Source organism: Phalangium opilio, unplaced genomic scaffold (assembly GCF_054372755.1).
Source record: "Phalangium opilio isolate 3A_F unplaced genomic scaffold, DU_Popi_V2 ptg000017l_1, whole genome shotgun sequence".
NCBI classification, from domain to species: domain Eukaryota; kingdom Metazoa; phylum Arthropoda; class Arachnida; order Opiliones; family Phalangiidae; genus Phalangium; species Phalangium opilio.
In genome coordinates this window covers 5,420,485-5,440,073 of record NW_028324151.1, presented here as the reverse complement: position 1 = coordinate 5,440,073, position 19,589 = coordinate 5,420,485, and the positions used below count along the sequence as shown (strand labels likewise).

At 36.8% G+C, this 19,589-nt stretch overlaps 1 protein-coding gene and 1 long non-coding RNA gene across 4 annotated transcripts in view; one reads left to right on the top strand and one right to left on the bottom strand.

Moving 5' to 3' along the window:
* Positions 1 to 19,589, top strand: part of LOC149702681 (voltage-gated delayed rectifier potassium channel KCNH8-like) — a 99,302-nt gene that overhangs the window by 38,105 nt on the left and 41,608 nt on the right. For all 3 annotated transcript variants that reach the window (XM_089866530.1, XM_089866529.1, XM_089866528.1), the window contains exon 2: positions 12,112 to 12,560. In XM_089866530.1, coding sequence (XP_089722656.1) covers positions 12,485 to 12,560 — 76 coding nt within the window. In that variant the 5' untranslated portion in view covers positions 12,112 to 12,484. The remainder of the gene's footprint in view (positions 1 to 12,111; positions 12,561 to 19,589) is intronic.
* The window catches only part of LOC149702682 (uncharacterized), a 103,510-nt gene that overhangs the window by 83,865 nt on the left and 56 nt on the right, over positions 1 to 19,589 (bottom strand). The gene's annotated exons all lie outside the window — the stretch shown is intronic.

The window sequence follows — 19,589 nt, the reverse complement described above, 5'->3', positions numbered from 1 at the left end:
TCCTTTCGGATATATTCATTTTATTACTTGGAAAATATAATCCATACCTCTTTCGTGAAAATATCTTAATCCAAAGTAATCAATTAAATTAACGGAATATAAGTTAATACCTCTCTATGGGTGCCTGCAAGTTTCCTCCCAAAATAAATATTAGAAGTCTTATTAATAACTTCTTTTACATCTTTAAAAAGTATCTAGAATTATTTGTATTATTTTAACTTCAAGATACCATGGATATGTATGTATAGATACTACGCATTATGGATTCCAAACTAGGCGAAAAAGCTGGCCACCAAATACGCGATACACTTCCCAGAGATCTCGTGGGGGGAAAGGAGCTATAGCTCTCCGGAGTATCCTGATTGGTGGGTTTGAAATTTTGCTCATGCGCAAAGAGAGTAAACACGAATTTCTCTCTACCTCCAAAGGCTGGGGGGTTGGAAGTCATATATTTTCTCCTGAACGGGCGCCTGAGTGAAATGGCCTGCGAATGGTAAGAGGTGGGAATCCATATTGGCTTGTATTCATACATATCCATGAAATGGAAAATAATGCAGGCGCAGAAACTAATTTCACTTATGTACTATAGCATATGACAACTTCGGAAAGTCAGTCTACTTCCCATATAAAATTCCGATACTGGTGGTGGCCAAATATTAAAATTGAGGGAGCGTACTGGTGCTATTATTACGCCTCGTTTGGTGGAAACTAATTCCTTTTGAAATTTCTATATTATCAGGCTTCCTCTGAGTCTATCTCTGTCGCTACGTCGCGTTTTCTCTCTATCCTAAATGAATATTATAGTGGATCAATAAAAGGGGTTAAGTATATTAATTAACTCGAAATGGATTAGGTTATTAGGGATTTTATGATGCCAACATATACATACAGCTATGGGTTTTCCCCTCGATGTACCGTAGCTGATGACGTTTTATTACAATTTACGTCATTGGCGCAAAAGTGGGTGATGATAGTATAATTTTGAATAATTAATAAGGTTTCCAATTTATTGAATGTTGATAAACTGTACGGATTCAGCACCCAGCGTTCTATAGTTTTAAGTAAGGAGCACACGGTTTTCGACTTGACCAAGGCCTAGGTGTATATTTTTGACTTTGCTATTTTGAGTCGAAAATGTTGTATTACATTTTGCCATAAAGGACACTGTTTTCAAGTAAAAATTGTCAAGAGTATTCAACCTTGAAACGCCCTTAAAAAGGTAGTTTAAATACATGGGTGTAACATTCAATCTCTAAAACTGTCAATTTGTTTTTATTTACTTTTTGCCAAAATATATATAAAAAATCCCTATTTAAAAGACAATTGTTTTATGATCAAAAGCCTATAATATCATTTACCTAATCTTATTTTAGCCATTAGCGTTGAAGTTTCCAAACCATTAGAGATTTATGGTTCATTTTTAGACATTTTCTCAAATTCCGCACCAAAATATTTACCTACCTTGCTTTAATATAAATATAATAGGCTATCTTTAGCTCAATGTTCAGGGCTCGCCCTTTAGGTAACGGGTAAATCTTTGAAAGGGTTTGACTTCGCTGCGAGGCCCGCCGCACTTTGGCGACAAAATAACGGTATTTACGCTTATTTTAAATTCGTCAACTTAATGTGGCAGTGACTAAAACTATGCTAGTATCGGATTACCTCCTGAGTTAACTCTACCCTGAGCTCAACTAACCTCCAGCTAAGGGTGGTTTCATATAGAGACATTAAGTTAACTTGAGAGGATGGGTTCCAAAGAGGTACTTCTTGACGGGCGACTTGGGACCTCTAACATTTTGGGCTGCCTGGCGTTTTTCTTTCTATACCATTTTCTTGCTATCCATCCCTTCTCCTTTAAGGATGATTTTCGCCGAGCGAAAAACCGCTGCGTAATTTTTTTTCGCAACTCTTTAACGATGTAAACATTCAAATGGTTTGTTAGCCTTGGTCTGTCTGGTCGTATTTATTGCGTCGAACCATTTGTTAATTGCTTGATTAACCTACCAAACCTTAATTACTACATGCATTAAGAAATGGTCGTCAGTTGGCTACTGCGTCATGGGGATGGGAAGAGGTAAGGGGTACAAACGGGAAGTCACCATGATGTCGTAGTTAAATACCAAGAATTGGTGCTGAGGGTTAAAGGCTAAGAAGAAAAAACCATTGGTTGCGTTGCACGTTCATTAGATTTTCTAGTAACACCAGGAATCCATAAGGTGATAGAAATCACTGTTCCCCATTCTATGCGGGGTTTGTGGGCGTGGCTTGAGTTCTCTCCGTCACGCGTCATAATCTGACGTCTTTCTATCTGTGATTTCATTATTAGTTCGTCTGCTTATGTTACTATAGAGTATGGGTAATAAAATCTCGAGCCCGTATGACTGTGTGGTCAGAAGCGGGTGCAAAGTTCAAAAACTATTAGTGACGCAATACGTTTCATACATAATGATTAGACTAGCTCCTCCCTCAAAGCACGCCTAGATAAGTTGGGAAAAATGGCTTTCCAGTTATTGCTATTGGCGTATGAATTCATGGTAACACTGGATAAGTTCACCTTCTTTAAAACTGAAATTTCGCCGCGGTTTTTGCCCAGTGAAAGATCATTTTTAAGAAAATGCTCCCGCCCAGTAGAATAACGAGGCTACGATAATGGACCCCGTAAAGTTTTAGGGCGCGGCTCTCCATTTCCCAACCGAAAGATTTGTCTTTTCTCCCGGCTTTAATTCCTTTAGTTCCTTTAACGGTGGAATAAAAATTTCTTTCTTTTATATCCAAAATGATAATGATCTTTATATATATATAAAAGGGGACCATCATGTAGCGGCGATTATTACTTCTAATTAAGACTAATTAACTCCTTTCCGCGTTCCTTACGAATCCCTTCGCATATTGCTGACGGAATCTTTATTCCTTAAGCTGACCGAACACGTACCAACCATTTTGGCCCATGTCAATCACATTGGTAGTTGACGTTGATAAGAAGCGCGAAAACACAGTCCTCAACCTTATCAATATTGATGCTGTTTGTTGAGATGGCCATACGATAATATTAGGCTTTATATGTCATACATACTATAAAGATAAGTTAAATCATTTGTGGTACCTGTATACGCCTGGTCCTAGCTATCTAGCCCTAGCAATTTAAGTAAGTTTCTTAAAGTAGTCTGTTTTAAAACTATTAAAATGGCCTTCATACTTTCGATCGCAAAGTGGCATATGATCTAAATATTAATGTGATATTATTTACAAGCATATGGATATGTACTGAAAAAGGATAGCTTATAATATTTATATAGAGCACAAGATCTAACTATCCAATAGCCAAGTCTCGCTGGCATCCAACACGCGCTATAATGAACTCATATAAAATTCTACAACTATCTTCTCGTGCTCCTTCTTCCATCTTGGTTATACCTTTATTATTTTTCCCCAAGTTTTTATACTAATATCAAACAAAACTACGAGTTATTGCGCATAAAGAGTTCGAAATATTGCTGCCTCAGCATCTAAGCACGTGATTAGACGTTTCCTAATTGGCTAGTTGTCTCATCAATCGAAGTTGATGTCGACCGCAGTAGACTTGAGTCTACTGCGGTCAACCATCAATATTGATCCTCAATTTAGTTGATATCAACTAAAATCAACGAAAAAACCGTCAATTTTAGCGAAAATTGATAAGTGTTCGGTCAGCTTTAAGCTTTTTAAAATCTAGCGACAACTTAACCTTAAAGCGAATTAACATTGCGAAAACCGGTTTTCTACCTGGAATTATTATCAAGTTAAAATGTCGTTTTCGGTTTTTAGATTATTTGGATACGTCTTGAGCAGACGGTTCAGATAACCTTAGATTGAATGTTTTAACGAATTAATTCACTTTATAAAAGCTTTGTTTCAAAAATATTTCCGGATGAAATTAAAAGAAGAGATATTTTCACGAATCATTAGGTACAGAGGGAATTTCACTGAAGCAAATCGCCAGCTTAGTTTTGAACTTTTATTTTTACTTCTCATTGGAAGATAAATTAGGTGAAGTATGTTAGGGTTATATTTTTAATTAAATGACCCTTAAATTTTTACTTTATTAATGCCCGTTTGAGATTAAACTTTCACCTCTTGACCTCTCTTTTAATTAAATTAGTCAAGCATCGAAAATATTATTAATGAGTATATACCCAACCTAGTTTATCGTACCTTTATTATAGATTAGGGGAATTTGCGTATATCGCTTTAGAAATTACTACTGAAATTTTAAAATCCATTATATTTAGTAATAAATTATTATTATTATCTAACGTATGTATTAGCGTAACGGAATTAAATTAAATTAAGTAGTAAGATATTTATTTCAAAATATAATCTCTTGGATGAGGAGTTTGAAAGTAATCTTTGTTTATAATTATAAATAATACGTGATTACATAATATGCATTTACATAACATATGCATTTGTTTCGAAGTTATTTTTATTGATTACTATAAACAAAGGCAAATAAAAATAACAGGATGTTATGCAGAATAGTTTATAAACGATAATCTTTAGTTAAAGGGTTTACAAAGCATGTAAAGAACTATATTTTGAAGTAGTAGTGTTACTATTTTACGCAGTAGTAAATAGGCAATGTCACCTGACTGTGAGCGGCGAACGATTCCACTGATAGCTTCAAAGGAAGCCGAGCTCTATATTATATAGGCCCCGCCCTCTACAGAACTCATTATATGTCGCTTTAAAGTTTGTAAACTGCTCTTGAACGATAGCAAAGTTATAGTGAGAATTTTATCCAAGATCTTATGATGTGAATTGTGACAAGTAGGAACGAAATAAGACTCCGTTAAAACTCGAGGAAGTCGTGTTCAAAAAACGTTTTTCATATAAATAAGCAACCGGAGAAATGTTAGAATCTTACAGTTTCTTAAGTAGGCCTAGACTACATCTAAATATACATTCAAAAAACATTTCCTTATTTTTAGGTTCCTGGTTGAAGGTTTGGTTGTAGTAGTTTTTTGCTGAGTCATTCTCTATATAAATCGGGGGGTCGAGTATTAATTCCATTCAATAGTACACTTCAATAACTTTCTTAGATTGAAGACTTTTGAAGGCTGATACTTCTTACTCTGCACATGTTTGACTGTTTCCTTGTATCAGTGGCCAATCAATGTTTGGCAGTAACTAAATGAGTGCTGTAGACCCATGTTCTAGGACACTTCCCACACAGTTTGACCCTTAGATTTACCTGAAGCACCCAGTAGCCTTTTTCTAAATGAATTTAAAAGAACTGATCTATCTATGGCCCACCTGAAGTAAACATTATACCCATTTCTTTAAGTAAACCTGCATGCTTTGTTGACAAACTCAACGTTTTCGAATCTTTCTACGAAAATAACATTGAAAATCTCTACCACCAACAAACATGGATCTCTGGAAAAGTTGATGATACCAAAAACGAGAAAGTATCCGACATAGTCTTTCTGAAAACCCAATCGAACGCTACGACACAAATCGATCGAACTGATTCTGAGCTAGGATAGCAAAATCCTTTCATCTCTCGTTACTTGACAGTAAAGCTAAGGGTTATGGAAAGGTTACCATTGATAGGGTCATAGAGTAAGGAGACACTTGCAAGGGATTGTAAGGAACCAAGCCGCGCCTAGGGTTCAATGATTTAGATCCTAACCTGGTTCGAAGGTTGAGTATTTTTTTTGGTGCCTCCACCCTTTCTCTTTCTCTTCCTCTTTCTTTTTCGAGGGCAATTCGGCTTTCCCGCTCTCTATCTCTCTCTTTTTTGTTGATGTTGTCCGTCCTTCCATGTAATCCTTGTCTATGAAGGAATTGTTTGAGGGAAGCCTTGTTTATATAACTGAGATAAATTTTCGCGCTCCTTTTTGTTTCACTTTTTCAATACAAGGTGTTTCAAAAAGGGTGGTATTCCTGAAGTAAAGAGATCTTTTCGGAGTGAAAGAAAAGGGTAGGTAACCCTTTGTATTGATACATTCTCTCATGATACAAAGAGACTACAGCGCAGGTGCCAAAAAGTGAGATGGAAGGCAAAGTTTTACCCACGTGTCTTTCACTCTTATAGCTACATCGAAATGGTCTAGTGTATAGTAAAGTAACTTCTATCTCCATTTTGCCTTAAAGGCCACCGTTGAGCGTTTCACGGATGACCCCTTAATTAAATTAGCATCGTCCTTTCAGTTTCTTACTTAAATTTAAGGGGTCATCCCTAAAACACTACAAACATAAATTGTTTAGGGTATCCCTCAGGGAAATTGTTATAGAAGATACATTTTCGATTTAAAATTGATTTCCAATAGAACCAACTGTAGCTAGTCGGTCCTACCACACTTTTTTGGGACACTCTGTATACTTCTATAAAGAAAGGGTATTGGTCCATTGCTGTGACCAAAAAATGTATGGTTGAAGTATTTTAAGGACCATAGTTTTCGTTATCGATTTTTTTAGGGGGACGGTTTCGATGGACTTGATATTGAAAAGATAGGTTGGTGTTATTTGAATTGTGTTTATAGGCCTGTGAACTTATGAATATAGCTATGTTAGCGGTTTCTAAGAGCTGATACGTTCTAAATTGCGTCGTTTTATGCTTGCCAATAAGTAATGGGGGTAATTTGGGAAACAGTAATTGCACTGGTCTGAAACGAACGTCAGGGCGCTACAGCCCAATTTTTGTTTATAAACCTTCTCAAGTCTTATCCAAGTTGACAAGGTTAACACGTACCTAAACTTCAAAATTAAAAAAAAATAAACCAAGGCTTAACTAATAATGTATTCACAAAGCACGTAACGTTGTAACGCCCGCGAAGATTTGAAATTCAAACCTAAGGCTTAACGGACTTTTTCATCAAATACGTAGTGGACTGGCAACGTGATATAATCTTACGTTATAGACATTATACTATGAATGGACTAAAATTTCCCGCAATTATTTAAAAAGCGGGTATTACCCCGCCCAAACAGTATTGATTAGTATGAGTGTGTGTATATACGCTAAGTATGGAACCAAGCCCAAGCCGTGTATGACTCAAAACCTCTTGCAATTCAACCCTTCCCCATATGGAGTAGTGTCAGAAATTCATTTTGGCTTCAAGCAAGCACAAGAGTAGAAACTTCGCTCATAATTAAACCTCGCTTAGGATATAGTCACGGAATTGACTCAGAAGGGGGATTACGTACTTATGTACTGCCACTTAATCGTGACAGGACGTGTTACGTAATCTACTCGATGACTCTTCCGAGAGTCTAGAATTTCTCTTCCCCGTTTTAATTTAATATCATGCAGTTGGTCCCTGAGTTGTGTTGGTGTTGAAAACGGTGCGTGAAGTTGAAGTTCAAGCTTCTCTCTCTCTCTTTCTTCGATTTTTGAAGTCTCGTGGAGAAATGGAATGAAAATCTAGGCCTAACCTCGAGATTGTGAAGGGAAGACTCTTCCCTCTGATATTTTTCATCCGCGCATCGCGAGACACGCGCTGAATGGAATACCATTTTTCGAAATGCTTGTGTGTAAGGATGAAGATGGTTTCGCCAAATGATTCTACTTGCGGGTGAATCTACTTTGAATAAGTTTTCTTTCATCTGCTGATTCTCTGAAGTCATGCTTTAAAAGTAACGTTTCCTTTATTCAAAATATATCATACATGGTGTTTATCGTAAGTCTGCCATAAATTAAGGAGGATGTTTTTTGGGAAATGGATTTTGAGTCGAATATGTAACTTATATCTAAGAAATTTTTGTCACAAACGACACTGTTATCCAGTTATGATTTTATTTCAGTGTTTTAGGGATGACCCCTTAATTTAATTATATATAATCATTGTCTTAATTAGTTTCTTAAGTAAATTTAAGGGGTCATCCGTAAAATACTTTGACCAATCTTAACTTGAAAACAGTGGTGTCCCTTGTGGTCAACAAAATGGAGATAGATATAAGTTACATTTTCGATTCAAAATTGATTTCCCAAAGAACATCCCCCTTAATTTATGGCAAACTTATCAGAAACACATTGTATATTGTTTTCAAAGCTGTGCACTTATGCTAGATAAATTCAATAACTTAGATTGAAGGCCATTAAGCCTTACTCCACATGTTTGCACAGTTATTTCCTGTATGGTATTTGGGGCCCATATCTAAGTAACTAAATATTATAGACCCCATTATGTGTTTTGATACTTTCCACACAGTTTGATCCTAAAAACACAGACCATTTAATTTATAACATATTTATAAGAAACACCCTGTTCATTCAAAAGTATTTTTGTATACATCTAGTTACGAGACCAGATTTAGGAATTTATCATTGAAAAAATTGTAGCGTATAGTATTTTTTTTACATCGCACGGTTGCTTTTGCCTCTTTAAGGAAGTTAAGTTATCCTCTCAAACCGTGAAAAAACCTCGTAGTTGAAAGTGTCATCTTCCAAAAACCCGAAAAAACAATTTTTCTTCTATTTTTTTGAAATAAAATTTCAAAAGGAACGTGCTCTTTGAGTGGAAATAACTCTTGTCCTCTTTAACATTATCCTTAAAAAAGGGGACCTATAACGTTATAGGAAAAGCATTACGACCCAGTAAGTACACGCGGAGACTTTAAAGAAAGACATAAAGTTTTACTGAAATTAGAAATCTAGTCACGTTCCACCAAAAAATATCAATTTTGGGGGAAAAGTTTAAAGTTCAGAAGTTATCTTGTAGTTAGCGAAGAAAACCGCGTAAGAGCTTTAGTGAAAATACTGGTTTAATTTTGGTAAATTCAATCCAATGAATTAATTAAGAGAATTTTTTTAAATCAATTACTGATGATTCGGAAATGAACCTCGAGACCTTCACTACAGCAACTTGTTCTTTTTTACCTATATAATAACTCTTCTCATAAGTTTATAAGATATGTTCCATAAGTATGACTACTTCCTAAGTTGTACAGCTCGAGCTAGTTCGAGAACGACAAGCGAGAATTGAAGTCCTACACTCGGTGGTTAATTTTGCAGGACTTTCATCTAGGTCCTATTTAGCCTTTCACAGCGTCTCACCAGGCGTGGCTTTACCCTGAATCTATGACCTACCTCACTCACTTCATGGCAAGCTCTCAGTGACAAACTTATGGAATATATCTTATGAACTTATGCCTTCTGCGAATGCAATCTTAAGTTAGGAAGCTCAGTGCAGGAACAAAAGGCCATTCTTTGCAAGAGTTCTAGAGCTTAAATTCAATTGTACTATATACGTTTTTTTTCTAACTCTCTCAAGGCAAGCTTTATTCCTTTGGGGTACGCAGTTTTCTTAGCTAACCCATTCTTCTTTAGCTCCGGTTCTAAAGGTTCTAGATTGTCGGTGATATTTCTCGTTGAGTTACAGTAAGTGTCTATTCCCAGTTGGCAAGGCTTAATTGATAGATATAAAGAAAGAGAAATTGGCGCGCGAATTTTCTCGTGCGGATAGTTTTTTCCCGCCAATTGATGAAAACCAGTGTCAATTGAAGTTGAATCGAATCAAATCAAATCATTGATCATATTGAAAGTTTCACTAGGCCTAAATTTTCAGCAATGGTGTAAGAAAGGAACAGTTCTCTCGTATCGGAATCCTTATTTTGTGTTTGTGTAATTTCTGTTTAACCCTTTGCTTTAAATTGAGCATATTTCAAATTGTTTCAATGTCAAACATTTGGCAGTGAACTTTTAATGAGAAATTGATGGTGAAACTTGTGTTCTGGTCTTTGAACGTCTTGGTACTTGTGTCTAGTTGCCAAAGATGATCGGTTTTTCTTAAGATTTATCAAGATAAAAGAAGCTATTGAGTAGCTTTTTGGATGGTGCTTCTATTCAGACTTCGATTCAGAATTTTCAGACGGTTGGGAATTGACTATTCAACTATTGAGCGCCCCTCGTAAAAAAGATCATTCTATTGTGTCTAATGGGTAGTTAAGGATAAAAGACAACAGTATAAAAACCATTCAAAATAATATTATTTTGTTGATATTTGAGTTTTATCCCTAAAGGTCATTGAATAGGCCTTGTATGTCTGGTCACTTTAAAACGAGGTTATTTGTGGGGGGGGGGGGGGGGTCTGCAGTAGTCACTAAAGATTTCCAGACAGGACTTAGTAGAAAATCTATAACTATTTATTGACTTTTCATCGAGGTAATTGAAACGACCTTGTAAGACATGATAGAGATACGTCTGGTCACTCAAACAATGGATGTTGTTGTTTTGGGAGGCGGTGGTCAGTTAAAGTTTCCAGATTTAAGATTTAATGAAAATCAACAGTGTTCTACGTTTTTTATCTTTATGAATGACACTAAAGTCTAAAATCAACAGCTTAAGCGTCAAAAACTATCTACGAACAATTCTGTCCAAATAGGAGATTGTAGAAAATTTGTCATTTTCCTATATTTTAAAAATAGTTTAAATTTAAAATCTAAAAATTGCTCGAAAAAACTATAATTATAAGACGATTAAATATGTAAAAAGTATACGAAAAAATTCTAAATTATTGTTAACTTTATACCATAGGTAAAGGTTCCTATTTTAAAAAACATATTGTAAATATTTAGTATCGAATTGTACGTGGACCGAAATGGTCAGAAGTTTTTAACTCTGTACAAATTAGAGATAAGTTCAAGTTCAAGTTCGGTAACCCCAAAAGAGCAAAATATAGGCTACAAATTAGCTAATATAATTTAATTTGCCTTAAACCAACCAGATTTTACAAATAAATCAGTTAACCTTGTTTTCAAAATCGTGGTCTTTATTCAATTAAAATTATTATTAGGGAATAAATTAATTTAGTCGTTCCCAAGCTAGACAGCTCTCCCAATGTGCACGAGACGGAGACGGCGATCTTTTCGAGATAAAAATCAAGTCTCCACAAAGGTACAGTACACCTGGGAAAAGTACTTCAAGTACAAACGTACTCATGCACGTGCGTATGAACAACTCGAGGAAATTAATATACAGATAAAAATAATTCACAAAGTTTTATGGAAAAAAAAAATGAAAACAAAGTTTTTCGACGTGACCTAAAATCCTAAATTACCTTTGAAATCCCATTAAGAAAGTCGGTGATAGCCGTCTGGATATCCTGAATTATTAAAACGCTATATAGCGTGCGTTGTGCGTCTTAACTTGGTAATATTAAGCAAATTATATCGTATCATATTTTCGTGTATATCTTTTGTGAGAATCCTACGCCATCAGAGAAGGTGCGAAAAACAAAAACGTAACCTTGCTCACGTTTATTACATTTCGTGATAGTAGGCTTTTATTCAATTCAGCTAGCGAGTTTCCCGTGTGAGATATTCTAAGACCAGAAGCCCATTAGCGGTTATGACCTTCTTTTAGTAATAGAAGACATTAGGAAGAGAATTCTACTTGGAATCTTTGAGACGGACTTCCATAGACCCCATACTAATATCTGATTGAAGGTAAGGGGAAGGGTTTAAAACCAGCTCTACCTTCCTCGCGTTACATTGGCTATTCACTTGTATGGGACCTCCGTCGACCCTATAGGTTCAGAACACGAAAAGAGAACTTCTTTACATTTGGATCGGCCCTCAGGTCGATTGAGTCACGTATAGTTTTCAAGTTCAAATACAACATGCCCTGCGTCAGGAGTGACGGTTTGTACACATCTTTCCCTTCAATTTAAGCAGAAAGGCCCAGAAAATAACCTGTTTATGTTTCCAAGTAGAAGAATTAATACATTTATTTACTTGGTCATTGGTTTCATAAAAAATAAAACCTAAGATCACGGCAGTAGATTCTAATCTAAACCCGGGTCTTATGTGGGTTCTTGAGCTTGTAAATCACGGGCATTCGAAACTACACAGCGCTGTTTAAAGCTAGTAGCGCAGTTGTAACGTAAATAGCATGTATTTTCATGTATTCATTGTTTTTGAATCGCAAAAGACACTTGTTTTCTCGTCCTCTTTAGAAATACTATGTCTTTAATTCGTTTGATTAAAAAAAAAAGCCTTATTTCGTTACCGAGTGTTCCATTTTTTATTTTGAAATATTACCTTCTGATAGACAAAGAAACAAAAAAATAAAACGAGGTCAATTTCTGACCAATCGATTAAGAATTGTTATTTCTGTTTTATTTCTTATAGAGAAGGAGCGTTAGAATATCCAAGATGATGAGTGTCTGTATAGACGGGAATTCCCAGTCAGAATCACGGTCGCTTCAGCCGCCCACGTCCTCCGGTCAGCCCAATCCGGAACGAAGACACTCTATCAACGGCTTAGACTCCCGAGTGACCAACAAGCGTCTGCTCTCCGTATCAACAGGACATTGTCCGGCGTCGTGCCGATGACCGTCTCTTTGTGGATACCACGTTGTTCCGACCACCGTCACCGATTTAGACTACAGCGCGTCTTAACGTCGTCATTTTAACTCGGACACTCGCCTCTCTTGACTTCACCGTCGTCTTTGTCCCTAAAAGTGCTCGACCCCGGGACCTATCCCGTTACAAATCCACCTAGATGCCGGCCAGAAAAGGGCTTTTGGCCCCTCAAAACACCTTCTTGGACACTATCGCCACGCGCTTCGATGGCACGCGTAAGTACCTGAATTTTTTTTTAATTACTTTTTGAAGGGTAAAATGGAAATTTGAGTGATTATGTCAATTGATTTAACTTCTTAAAAAAAGTGAAGACTCAACTGATCTCTTAATTTGGGAAATAATGAAACCATAAGTTTATAAGAAGTGTTCCATAAGTATGACATTACCTATACTTCGTAATACTATAATACTAGAGACTTTCTGAGAGCTAGTTAGAGAACGACGATATCGAGAATCGTCTACGCTCAGTTTTGCAGTCCATCTTCCAATTTCGTTTGTACTTAGCCTTTGAGAGAGCCTGACCGTGCGTTGCTTTATGAGAATCTATGACGTTTCACCTACGTCACTTCATGACAAGCTCTCAGTAACCAGTGACAAAATTATGGAACATATCTTATGAACTTGCTATGAAATTTTCCAAATGTTGTTTGGAATTATCATAAACTAAACTTAAATTGTCATGAAAGCTCTACTTAGGCTTAAGTCCCAAATAGTCCCTAAAGCACTTAGGACTAAACTAATCTCATTTGCCTATAGGCTGCTTTAAGAGACGCTGTAACCTTACCTTACCTTCCCTAATTAGTCCCAATATGTCAGGGGTATAAATTTTTTAGTACGACCATATAGACTATAATCCTTTAAATGGATCATTTCAATATCTAAATCATAATCTTAAGTACATACTATACGCGTTCGTATTAGCATTTAATTCATCCTTAATCGGAAATCGAGGTTACCGAACTTCCAAAGTTTCAATCCACGTACACGCCGTCATTAATTAAATATCCAGCCATTGATTGATGTGTAACGTTCAGCCATATAGACCTTATCTATTGAATGTTTCGGTTTTAATTAAGATATTGTAAACCGAACCCCTACGAGGGATGTTATCAATCATAATTAAGAAGTAAAACTTTTGGAACTATATTTATTAAATACATATAGCTGCTAGGAATTATTGTGCCCTCATATGCCCTGTGTTAATTTCTAAGCGGGTTTTGTGGGCCGGGCTTGAGAACTTAATATCGGTCACGCCTCTATGCTGACGTCTTTTAACTGTGATTTTACTGGTTGGTAGCAACTCGAGGTCAGGCGCAATAGGCAGAGGGAAAGATTATTCGCAAGGTAAAATTCGTCATATATATGATTAGTCTAGCTTCTCCCACAAAACCCGCCTAGATACATTGAGAAAATGGCTACGCAATCATTCCTATTAACTGTATGTAATCTTGTACTAATAAATTAACTTAATCATAAATAATATTCATCTCATGATGTTTAACATGGTAATTTCATGAAATTCATAGGTAAAAGTGCATGTGCTTTCGGTCTTGGTTTTTGGTGTTTCTTGTGTCATGAAAGCGTGTAGAGTTGACGATGTTATCAACCCTCTTACCGTTGAAATGGTCATTTACATTTTTAGATTAATTATTGAAATGTGTAATATCAAAACGGTGCCTTACTTTGTGTGCTGCTATGTAACCTGTGGGATATTTTAATAAGGATATTTTGTACCTCCTTTTTAGCTGACATATTAATTTCGGTGAATATATGCAGAACTAGTAGCAAAATCTCAAGAGCTAAATGTCGTTTGATGTAATTAGTTTTTGCTCAGACCATCACCAAACCCATGGACAGGCAGGTATTAACCCACGCTTCAGGCATTATTCAAAGCTAACCAAGCTTAATTGCTATTCTGATGCTTATCCATAGACTTAGATGGTCTTAGCTTTGTGACTGATAAGAATTTGCCCTTAAACTCCTTACATCACCGCAGCAGCCAGAAGTAGGTTAAACTAGAAATTAAAAATTGAGCTACGCAATGTCGTACAAAAACTTCCCAGAAGGTGGTAATAGAAGAAGGATGACACTCTGTATCATCTTAATACTTTAGTTATGTAATGTCATGATTCTTCCCAGGCGAGGGATCCCTTTTTGTTTGCTCTCCCGCTCATCAAACTTTAGATGAGCATCGCACCGTGGGGTGAATTCTATAACTGTTTGATAGTACTAAATCCTTAGCAATCAACCCACAAACCTTGATTGTCTTAATTGACGTGGGACAAAAACGCACAAGCGCATGCGCCTTGGCAAATATAGTTAATCGCAAATAGAGTCATGATGAGAGAACTATTTATCGCGTATGTGATTCGGTTTAGCTGCCTTGCTATAATAAATGTAAAATGATGTTGGGAAGAATCATGTTACAACTACCCCACTCGCTTTGCGTGGTTAGTACACTTCTCTCGAAGAGAAGTATTATATACTTCTAGTATGCGCAATCATGCGTGTTCACACTTAAAATTAAGATTCGCTGAAAAAAAAAGAAAAAACTTCCCTTAACTTCCATAGCTAACTGTCGGCATATATCTCGTTTTTGATAACGAGAAATACTTCCTCGAATCTCGTTTGTATGCAAATTTCAACACGATCCTAGCGAGCTCTCTTTGCGATGATGCTTTACTGGTTTACTTCCGGGTCTACTCGACGACGAAACAATAGAGAAAGCTAGTTCCGTATTCCTTAATTCCTCCTCCCCGTTCTTTCACTACCCCCCTTTTACATTCTCTTAATTAGACCACGGATGAATATCCAAACGAGCCCAAGGCGCTCTAGAAAGTTTTCTCCAACTAAACACTGCCTTGGATTCTTTTCTATCTTCATCTCAAATCCCCTTGAGACATTTTAGTTCTTCTATTAGTTGCAGTAAAGGGTACTGTACCATCCCGTATTTGAATATAGTACCGTAATTAGATTGCCCCCTCAAATTCGGCGGAAGAATATATGACCCGGATGTATGCTTGTTTCCTCGTTATCTAATGTGGCCCGCCAAAAGGAAAGCCCTAGGTTTTTGTTTGCCAACTTATCTTCCAGCGAAAATGACATCTATTCCGGCGTATGTGACATTAACTAGAAGTATGACGTCGTAAGCCTTATTAGGCCTAGTATATAATAGACATTTTTACAAAAATCTGGGGAAAACTACCATCTCGCTTATTGGCGCCTGCGATGTATGGTATTTTTGTATTATGAGAATACATGCGCAGTGACGGATGGCAATGTATCATTAAACCCCTTGTATGTCCCAATACTGAAGGTTGCCTACCACTTTTTCTGCATCGAAAAGGTCTATTCACCACTGACTGACTGACTCCATAGAGGATATACAATAGAGGAGTAGACGGTTGATGTATTTAGTTCCTGTTAAATTTTTTAAAGGTACTTCAGGATGTGCACACGGTTTCTTGGTAGACACGTGGTTGATTACCTTTGTCTAAATATCACTCCCCATCTATCTAGAGGGTATACATTGAAGCAGACGACATTTTTCGAACAGTAATCATGTCTTGAACAGAAGACAATCAGCCCAAAAAAACCGGAAATGAATTGTAGAAATTTGGTGAGATATTCCCTTATGATTTGGTAAATGCTAAAGTGACTACTCCTCTATTGTATATAATCTATGGTGACTCGCAGATAACTGACTTTCAGAGAACCTTAAAACCGGTTTCGTATAATTTACACAAAATGTTTCCCTAGCATTTTTTACCATTTGAAATGTTCAGTTGTTTACTCATAAAGTCTCTTCTATACTTCCAGTTATAATCGAATTCAAATTTTCCAAAACTTTTGTCGTAAATGTCACACTCAGTTCTTTTCTTTTCTATACGTCCTTCGCATAAATGTCACAAACTCTGAAATTATTTTCCGTATAAAGAAGACACACTCGCTCTAACTTAATCCATTAAATATGTAGGGACTATACAGGGAGGCTATGTCACGAACAATATTGAATTTTTAGAAGCAACTAAGCTTTTCCCTTAATTAACGAAAAATGGCGGGGCTTTAAATTTCGTGGTTTTAATTAATCCCTAAGGGATTTAGCGTTTGTCGAGATGTGTAGACCGATCACAGAGGAGGAGGAGTGAAGAGGGACAAAGGCTCTATCGGACGCTGTTCCAAGCCAATTGACGCTGATTACCCCGTGGGCGAGGGACAGAAGATTCTATACTAAAACACTTTTTCTCCTTCTTTCTGTTTAGCTTCTGGCTACTAGACTCTGAAAGTTGCTAAAGTCTATTTACAGAAAGTTATATTTGAAAAAATGTCCTTTTTTTCAACGCGGAGTTACTTTACATACAGGCACAAGTTTATAAGATATGTTCTTCCATAAATATGACACTACCTATACTTCGTAATGATAGAGACTTAGAGCTCGAGCTAGTTCGAGAACGACGGAAGCGAGAATTGAAGTCCTACACTCGGACTCGGTTAGTTTTGCAGGACTTCCATCTAGGTCCTATTTAGTCTGCATTACTAAGCCTTTGACAGCGGCAAAACCAGGCGTCTTCGCTTTACCTCGAATTTATGACCTACGTCACTTCGTGACAAGCTCTTGGTGACAGACTTATGGAACATATCTTATGAACTTGTGCCTTCTGCGAATGCGATCTTAAGTTACGAAGCTCTGTGTAGGAACAGTCAATTTTGCAGTCCATCTTCCTATTTAGTCTGTACTAAGCCTTTGACAGCGCCTCACCAGGCCTCGCTTTACCTCGAATCTATGACCTACGTGACTTCATGACAAGCTGTCAGTACCCAGTTATGAATTTGATATCTTCGCGTAAATCTACTTCCGCAAATGTTAAAGGCATATTTTACTGATCACTTCCTCTTCTTCTTTCCTCTTGGCATCTTCCGAACCAAGTTTAGTTGTTCCCAACAGACTCTTTTATTGCTGGAAAATGTTAATAGGTACGCTTAGATCAGCAGGCGCAAATTTTTTTTTGTTCTTCTATATTTTGCGACTTCAGGCTTTGACCTTTTCGGTTCATTTAAGGCTGTTGACCTCCAGCCTTATCTTCCCCTCCCACCCGAGGAGGGGGTGCAACTGGGAACCTTTCATTTACTGCTTTTATTAGCCAAGTTTTATTTCCTGAACCTGATCGAGCTAGCCAGCAAGCATATTTAAGTAAAGTCAGATTTATGTAGGTGTGGCCGAAGTATTGTGTTTTATACGTATATAAGAACTATTTTGGGCGTTTTTAGGGTCCGGTTATTACTTTGGTGACGTAGATTATACTCTCAATCGTATTGGATCTATTAATAGTTTTATTTAATTGGGTTTTAATCTACAACACTCGGTATTAAAGTTATTATTAGAAACTTTAGTGTTATCAGAAGGGGATAATTGAAGAAGGATGACACTCTGTATCGTCTAAACACTGTAGTCATGTAACATGATTCTTCCCAGGCTCACACTCTTTTGGTTTGTTAACCTGCTCATCAAACTTCAGATGGCCATCGCACCGTGCTAGGGTGAATTCTATCACTGTTTGGTACTAAATCCTCGGCAGTCAACTTACAAACCTTAATTGTCTTGACGTGGGACAAAAATCCACAAGCGCATGCGCCTTGAAAAATAGCTAAGGGCTAATAGAGTAATGATGAGGGAACTATTTATCGCGTATGTGCATGATTCGGTTTAGTAATCTTGCTCCAAAAGTTAAGGGATGTTGGGAACATTATTAGAATTAACCCACCCGCTTTGTGGTACACTTCTCTCTCGAAGAGAAGCATCAGAAACTTTAGTGTGTTATACAAAAGTAGGCCAATAAATATGAGAAAACTCGTGACTAGCAAATACATCTTAATAAACATGCTTTATTGGTCCTGTGAAGTCGTAAATTGGCCATTTTTAGGCTTTGAAATATTTGTTTTTAGATGTTCTTAACTTTAGCACTGAAATATAGCAATTTTTTGACACCTATTTCTAAATATTTTGGTGAATAAATGTATATTTTACAAGCAGTTGGCGAGAAATCTCACACGGAATATGGAATGAGTTAAAAAATGAAGAGAAACTCTGTCCCCTTTTTTTATAATGTTGGCCATACTTTTTCGTCGCGACAGCCGGGGTCCTGGCCGTTGCATTTTAACATGGCTCATTTGGGAATACAAAACCTGAAAAAAAAATCAGTGTAGACACACTCTGCCAAGACCATCCACTCGTAAGTCTGGAATAGAAACTGTGTGTTGATGTCGAAATTCTTGCAAGCTAACAATAACCATTGAGCCTCCATATCACCCATGTCTAATTTCGATGCGGGCTTTGTGGGCCGGGCTTGAGTACTATAAGTAAATAAATAAATAAACGCTTTATTGTCATTGGATATCCTTTTACGAAATTTTTCATATTTACAAAAGGGTCCATTATAATTTAAATAAATATTACTGAAATAATTAAAGGGTTAAAAGTGTTTTTAAATTTAAATTAAAAATTATCGTTAGATAGTTGTCTATGTCTAACTGTAGTTTCATTGGTTGATAGCAACGCTAGGTCAGGTGCGTGCGCTAGGTGCAAGACGCCTCGAGATAGATTCCGGGTAAAATTCGTCACACATTATGATAAGTCTAGCTCTTCCCATAAAATCCGTCTAGATGCGTTAAGTGAAAATGTCTACGCAGTGATTCATGATGCGAGTTATAGATGAAATGCAAGCTTGTATTGTTTATATTTGCATAAGCACCATCCATTGTATTATGAGGTTACGCTTGCAGTTTCCTTTGCAATATAGTGCATTACATTCACTGTTAAACGAACTACTTCTAGAGTTATTTCCAGGTCATCATGTTCGCCTGTATTTCTTAAGCTTTCTAAGAAATCTTTATCGTTCTTTCTTCAGTCATATTATTCCATATTGCATCGTTACCGACGTACCCAGAATCCCAAAATTCGTTTTTCTGAATGTTGCGGTAGTAGTATTTTTTTTGCCAGTCTCTTATGCGAAACTGCGCCCAGCATAAGTTTATAAGATATGTTCCATAAAAGTATGACACTACCGATACCTCGTAATGCTACAAAAGAGACTCACAGCTCGAGATAACTAGTTCGAGAACGACGGAAGCGAGAATTGAAGTCCTACACTCGGTGGTTAATTTTGCAGGACTTCCATCTAGGTCCTATTTAGTCTGCATTACTAAGCCTTTGACAGCGCATCACCAGGCGTCCTTCGCTTTACCCT